This window comes from Vigna umbellata, chromosome 7 (assembly GCF_029865625.1).
Source record: "Vigna umbellata cultivar VRB3 chromosome 7, Vumbellata_1.0, whole genome shotgun sequence".
In the NCBI taxonomy this organism is placed as follows: Eukaryota; Viridiplantae; Streptophyta; class Magnoliopsida; order Fabales; family Fabaceae; genus Vigna; species Vigna umbellata.
The window spans coordinates 72,249-80,096 of NC_142171.1; the positions used below are offsets into that span (position 1 = coordinate 72,249).

Genomic DNA, 7,848 nt, shown 5'->3' on the forward strand with positions numbered 1-7,848 from the left:
TTTAAGCTAAAGTTTAACCTTTGATGCTTAAGTTGCATAGGGTATATCTAGAGTGTAAGTTCTGCATAGACAAATCTTATAATCCAATTCTTGATATTTTAGTGGAATTCTAGCTGAGGTTTCTAGAAACTGGAAGTAAATTCTTAAATTACTAAATCAGTATAAAACTTGATGTTTCTTGTTTTTTCTTTCAACATCTTTTATTATCTTGATAATTGTAAAGATTTTGAAAACTAAACATTTTACTATATACATGTTAATTAATTAAAAAACATTTTGAAACCAATTTTAAATGTTAAAATAATTAAATTATTGAAAAATAGGTTTACTCCATCTTAATTGAAAAATATTAGTTGCAACTATTTTAATTGATAAAATAAACATATAATATATTAAGAAGTAACATAAAATTGACTGATAAATTAAAAATTATTTTAATATATATTCTAATTTTTAGAAATTTTAATAAAAATATAACTTTATGATAAAATTAAAAATTAATTAAGCTTTAAAATATTAAAGAAATGTGTGGTAAGGTATGGACCACAGGGCTGGGCCACGGGTGAGAAGAAGATGGGGAAACGGGGTATGTATCCTTGTAACCTGCTGCTGCATAACCCACCTGCTTCTGTCCGTGGGTTTAAAACTGAGAAACATCAAAACGACGATGCAAGCCTCATCGTTCAGTGTACGCGCGCAAATCCCAACCGTTAATAAGGATTCCATGGCCGAGTCTACCGTCCCTAAGTGGGCCCAGAAAACCGTTAGCTTGCCCCCGCTTAGGCGCGGCTGCCATCTAGTTACTTCCAAGGTCCCTTTTCCTATTCCTTTTCTCCCTTCCTTTTTCCTTTTTTCAAAACCCTAACCCTTCATTTTCTTTTCGCTCCAATTCAGATAGTCAAAGAAATCGAACCAGACCTCTCCGGATTCAAGTGCGGCCTCGCTCATCTCTTCTGTGAGTATCCTCATACGCACACACACCTATCTATTGCATGATTTGTTTTCTCTTACTGAACTTGGAATTTCTGATGGCAAACCAAACGACAGTGCAGCACACCAGTGCTTCTCTCACCATCAACGAGAATTACGACTCTGATGTTCGCCATGATACCGAAACCTTCCTCAATCGGATAGTTCCTGAGGTTTCTTTCTCCTTAATTAATTTTTTCTAGTCACGTAATTTCTTTATATCAATTTTAACGCGTTAGTTAATGTCTGCTGCAGGGATCATCTGCTCCATGGAAGCATACTCTTGAGGGTTGGTATTATTTTCTCGTTTTCTTTAAATAACTACGTCTCTGATGTCCATGGATTCAGCTTCAGTATTTTAAGTCCTTGTTCTACTTTATATATCCTCCATAAAGCTTCTCTGATTGGATACAGTTATTATCCTTGCTTTTCGTATAAGATGTGGAAATTCTGATTGAAGATTGTGTGCTAAGATTTTTGCCTGCTTGTATTTGTCATAACTTCATAGCATAAGTCGGTTATTACTTATCGTTGGACAAGTTTCGCTCCATAAGCACTTTTAGAAGAGAAAGATAAGAAAAAAATGAATGAGCATTTCCGTAACTTAAAATTAGCTCGTGCCTAGGCTAATGTAAAGAAGGTTTATCATATAATTTCTTTTAATTTGTGACTATTTTCAATTTTAATTTGTGGAGAAACTTATATATATATATATATTTTTTTTTTTTCTAATGGAGAAGTTTATTCAAATAAGGTCCTTTGGAGCTGTTGCTTTTCTTTTTATAATATGGGTATATTTTCTGTAGTGATGTATTATATTTTTCTTTTGTGACAACGGGGAATCTTATTTAGATTGAAATTTTGCAGGGCCAGATGACATGCCGGCTCACATTAAATCGTCGATGTTTGGTTGTGCACTGACGTGAGGAATTCTACCGTGTTTCAGTTTGATTCATTATACTGAAATGACTGCTAACATCATTTACTGATTTCTTTTATTTTTAGGATACCAATTACAAATGGGAAGCTTAACATGGGGACGTGGCAGGTAATAAAATTCATTTGTGCAAAGATCTTTCCAAAATCATTCAAATTTATGTTGGTTCTATATATAGAGGTTGTGAGGGAGAGAGGGAGGGAGTACAACTTTAAAGTGCAGAGTGAAAGTACACTTGGATAACCAAGCTTTTTTTCATCACTTTTGGAATATTTTGGAACTCGTTCATGAAGAATTCAATTCCTGTCCAATTCTCATACAAATCAGGGCCCTGACTAAAAGATCAATGACTATCTAAGTTTATCATATGCATGTGCACATTAAAACAATTCTTTCATTGTGGATGGTATTTCAAAAGCTGTTACCTCCGGTAATTCACCATTGATGCTATGCCCTGACGGAATATATTTCATAATGGTTGATTCATTATACCCTAACTTTGATTAGGAAAACCCTTCTATTATTTGACTAACAAATTTCAAATTCCATAATGCTCTCCTTCGAGATCGATAGTTCTCACACTGTATTCGGAAGTTTCTCAATCCATTTTTTACTTGGAAGAGCGTATTCCTATTTTATGCCCTGAACTGGAGATTAAGTTAATGGATGAAAGCAGAGTTTATTTTGTAAGATTCCGTAAGGACAAAGACAATGTTATAAATTTTGACTGAGTAGTTTATCTCCTGTGAGAGCAAATGAAAAACTGATTTTCATTGGGCTGGATTGTGAACAATATAAATAATGGAAACTGATTATTTTAATTTGTTTGTGAACATTTATGCTAAGAAGTAAGAAATTTCATATACTATTGTTGTGCATTAGGGTTTTCTTAAAGAAGTTAATCTTTATAATTTGAGAAACGCAATTGAAATACTATACAAACACTCTTAGAAGTTCTTGAGATTGCATGTGACTTCCGTTGCTTCTTATACATTTACAACAACAACCATTACAGGGGTGCAAAATGTAATTTGCTTTTTGGGTAATACAGACTGTCAGTGTAGTTTGTTTTAGGTTAATGTTTGTAAAGGAAGAAGGATATTATAGAGGTAAAAAAGGGAGGGACATCCCAGAAATTAACTAGATCTCAGCATATAGATAAATCCCATTTAATATGGAAGTGTTTAATATCTATAGTTATCTATAGATGCTGATGGTTAGAATATTTTATGGTAGGATCTGTGCTATTGGAGTTGGTTTGGTTGACGCGAATAACTAGTTAATATTTGCAGATGTTACTGCTTCAAATATTGGAAACACACACACCTCGATTTAGTTTATGTAATATCCAAATTAATAACGTATTTCTTCTTTTATGTTTAAGGGTATATGGCTATGCGAGCATCGAGATCATCCTACCTCACGAAGAGTCGTTGTCACTCTTAATGGAATATGAGGTTTTAAGATCTGTGCTCTTTACTTCTCTGTTGTAAACTCTCTTTGTAATTTACAGCAGGATGTCTGCTTCACATCTACCATTTTTAGCTATTGTAATTTGAATATGTTCTCAACTTGGAACAGCATTATGATATGATCTTTTAATGCAAAGACGTATTCTAAATAATTATTATTAGTGAAAATCACACTAACACCCTCTTAATATTTTGGCGAAGTTGCACATGCACATGATATCCTTATTTTTAATCTCACACAAGCCTTCTTCAATTTATATAACAACATAATTTATTCTAGTAATATTAGATTGATTGTGGTTTTATTATATTTGTATTTCCCAGTTTTGTTACCCAATAAAAATGAATTTTCATTGGTAGATAGTTATTATAAAATATGATTGCGCATATCTTTTAATTTATATAAATGTTTGGATAGGACTGTTACATATGAAAATGCATATATGTCTGATCTATATTTGAACATATTTATTTAAAAAATACTAAAATTTAATGTAATTAAGATATATTATATAAAATGTACTAATAGTGTCTCGTACTTGATATCACAAAATAAGTGATTGTTTCAAAGTATTCCGTAAATCAATGTTACAATATCAAGTATAAATTAATTTAAAATAACTTTGGTATCGAAAAAACATAGAAAAAAAATATTTTTATTCAAAAATATTGTTTTGAAAAATAAAATAAAATTATATATCGCAAACTAATTGCACAAACGATTTTACAGTTAGATACCAATTAAACTAGCTATTTTTAAATAAAAAATAAACAAATACGAAGCTTATGTTAAAATATTTAATATTAAGATTTTTTTATTAAAACTATGTATAAAACAAAGTTATATACAACTAGAAAAATATTGGTAGAGGTGATATTTTTAAAAGAATGTCTATTAACCAAAATTATGTGAAATATATATGAATGAATAGAAGTTATTTGAATTAATATTAATATTTAAATATATTTATTTATTATAGTAATTAATATGAATTTTTATGTATATATTTGACACTCGAGAGAGTATGTATTTGCTAGTATCACATGATAAATTGTCAATGGATAATGTTAAATTATTTTATTTATCAAAATATAACCTATTTTTTTATATCAATAATAATAACAGTTTAATTTAATATGCAATATCAGTACATATGCAAATGTCTAATTGATAATTTAAACAATACAAGAGAGTAAAAAACTATCATATAAGAAATATCACGTGATAATATTATAGTAGTTTTTTAATTTTTTTACATGGAATAATAGTGAAGGTAATTGTCAGCAATATATATTTTAGTTAAATCAATCAAATAAATCATTCCAGCTTTATATACTATTATTTTAATTTTAATTTATTACATTTTATGGAGTATTTTTATAATTATGAAAGTGTTTTATAATATTAATATTTATTCATTCTAATTCGTAAGATATTTTAAGTAAAGTAAACATGATTATATAATAGTAGATTAATGCCCGGGTAGTTTGTGAGAAAAAATGAACTAAATAAATAATATGACACTATATAAAATTACAAAATAAGTAATTAAATTAATATAGTTAATAATATAAGAACATAAATGATAAAGAAATATAATAAATAAAAAATTTAAAATATGATGATAAATTGAAAATAATTTTCAACGGTACAAATTGAAAATAATTCTATACAATATATTGTATTTAATACATAACTTATTAGATGATTTTGAGTGATTGATATTCTAGTTATTAAAGCTAACAAATATCTATAAGATGATCTTTACCCTTTATTCTTCGTAACTTATACTTAAAGCTACGTTATTTAAAATAATTTCCATTGAATACCTTTTCAAATTTAAAATATAAAATATATTCATTAATTTAAAATTAATTCGTTTTATACTTTTTATTTATTTGAAAGTTTTTAAAACTACAGTTTAATTTGGTTACTATGACTTTATTTAAACATTAATTGGGGTTGACTCAGTCAAATATGATAGATTTTCGGTCGGAGTCAACTCGACTAAAATTTGGTAGGATAAACATGACTCAGTTTTAGTCGAATTCGGCTCATTTTTGGTCGGGATTAACTCAACCAAAATTTGACAAAATTTTGGTTAGAATTGACTCGACTGAATTTCGATCGTGACCATCCTAGGTGAACTTGATCGATTTTTATCGGATCGACTCAGTGAAATCTTGGTCGGGATTGACTCGACAGAGTTTCATTTGTGGCCGTCCTAACCAAATTCAGCCAATTTTCTACCATGGCCAACTTTTAGTCAAGACTGATTCGACTAAGTTTTGACTACGCTCGTCTCTGTCGAGGTCGACTTGGTCAAATTCCACCAAATTTTGTTTGGGACCGATTCTATCGAGTTTTGTCATGGTTGTCCTGGCTGAATTCGTGGTCGGGATCAATTTGTCTACATTAGGCCAAATTTCGGTCAGAACAGACTCAATCGAGTTTCAGTCGTGCACCTCCCCACTAAATTTTGAACTAAACCCGTCCTAAGATTTTGGAAATCCTAGTTTGCCTCAACCTTTGGTTTGACCCAGGTCGTCTCAACTTTTAGCCTGATATGAATCATCTCAATCTTTAACCCGATCTAGTCCGTCTCAAACTTTGACCCAGGTCGATTTGTCTCGACCTTTAATCTTATCTGACTTATCTAAATCTTGGACCTAGTCTGACCCGTATGAATATTTGAGAGGTTACTCCCTCCACCACCACATGTTGCTCCATACACATCCACATTCCCATTTTACCCTACGGATCAATGAATATGAGAGAATCGTTTGGCCTTCAATGGATCTTGACACCCGTTAACGAAAATCAAGATTTGTTTGACCTTTGAACGATTTTCTTTTATACAGAACAAATTTTAAACAAATTAAATAATTATAATTAAATTAATAAATAACTCAAAATATAAAATTATATACTACACATAAAAATTTATACAAAAAAGTAAAATTAATAAACTAAAACAAAAAATAAAATAAAATAAAAGAAGCCAAACGTGAAGGCTTGAACGAATATGCGAGATCCGTTGGGCCTTCAACGGATCTTGACATCCGTCGACGAAAATCAAGATCCGTTGAAGGTCGAACGGATCTCCCATATCCATTCAGGTCTTCGCGTTTGACTTCTTTTACGTTTATCAAACAACAACGCACATATACCAGCATTTTTGTGGCGAAATCAACCATGAACCACACTCTTCTTCGCGAACCAACCATCTCTGGAGCCAACTCAGTGACAATGGAAGCATCGAAAATGGAGGAGGAAATAGAAATCACAAATAAGAGAAGTATTAGGAGGAGAGGAAGAAGAGAGTGAAAGGAAAAAATAAAGTTTCTATGAGGGTGTAGGGGTGTGGGGCTGCGATAATGAAAAAGAAAATAGGGAGAAAGGAATAAAGGGAGTGTGGAAAATAATAAGAAATAAATATTTAAATAAGGTTAATTTTGGAAATAAAAAAAATTAGGGAGGTGTAAGGAGCAACATGTGGTGGTGAAGGGAATAACTCTTGAATATGTGATAATCTAACCCATTTTTACTTTGACTTGATCCATTTTAACCTTTGTTACGACGTGTTTTAAATTTGAGTTAGGTTGATCTATTTCAGGGTGTTGCTCCCTCCACCACCACCCTATACTTCCTCCACCTCCCCACACTATTTTAAATACAATTATATCCTTAAGTTAAAAAGATGTTTACTTTTACCCTATTTTAAATAATTTGAAACCCTAATTTTACTTTCCCAGCACCCACCCATGGAACTCTCTTCCCCTTTCCCCATTTCCGTTTCACCTCCCCACCTCTCGCACTTCCATTCCTTTTTCTTCCCAGTTTTTTTTTTGGTTTGAAAGCTTTCATTGCCGCCGTGGTGTGAAGGAACATCGCCGCCGTGGTGTGGAGGAACATCGAGGAGTGTCCAGAGCATTAACCAGCGTGAGGAAGTATACATCAATGAAGGTGACATCCTTCAACGAATGTCCCCTAATAAAACAAACCCTAAAATAAAAAACGTAACCTTTAAACGGAGGTGACATCTTCAACGGGTGTCAACATCCGTTTAAGGTAAAATGGATGTCGACATCCGTTTTTTCTTAAACGGATGTTGACATCCGTTTTTCCTTAAACGGATGTTGACATCCGTTGAAGGATGTCACCTCCGTTTAAAGGTTACGTTTTTTATTTTAGGGTTTTATTTCAAGGTTTATTTGAATACGCACCTGGAGGAAGCACTGCACCACTCCACGCACTGCACCACGAGAGCGACACTGCACCACGAGAGGGAGACTGTTTGATAATTCTTTCCACTACCACCAACCTTTGCAACTTGTAGTATCTCACAACGACGAAAGAAAGAGATGAAGAAATATAATGTTAAAATGAACGAAAAGTATTTTACTCATGTACGGGACTATAATAGGTTATTAGTGAAATAGGTTCTGAATGGGTAAAATTAACTCTAA

General features: G+C 31.8%; 1 protein-coding gene across 2 annotated transcripts; it reads left to right on the forward strand.

Moving 5' to 3' along the window:
- The first annotated feature begins 569 nt into the window (after positions 1-569).
- On the forward strand, positions 570-3,530 carry LOC148194888 (uncharacterized). 2 transcript variants are annotated; one of them, XM_088093931.1, is made up of 7 exons: positions 579-811; positions 895-955; positions 1,048-1,142; positions 1,225-1,258; positions 1,837-1,891; positions 1,975-2,017; positions 3,291-3,530. In XM_088093931.1, exons 1-7 carry the CDS (start codon positions 668-670, stop codon positions 3,360-3,362), a joined length of 504 nt encoding a protein of 167 aa, XP_087950057.1. In that variant the 5' UTR covers positions 579-667; the 3' UTR covers positions 3,363-3,530. The 2 variants fall into 2 exon arrangements, with proteins under 2 accessions (XP_087950056.1, XP_087950057.1); XM_088093930.1 differs by lacking the exon at positions 3,291-3,530 and having other exon boundaries at positions 570-811; positions 1,975-3,282.
- Positions 3,531-7,848: the final 4,318 nt, after the last annotated feature.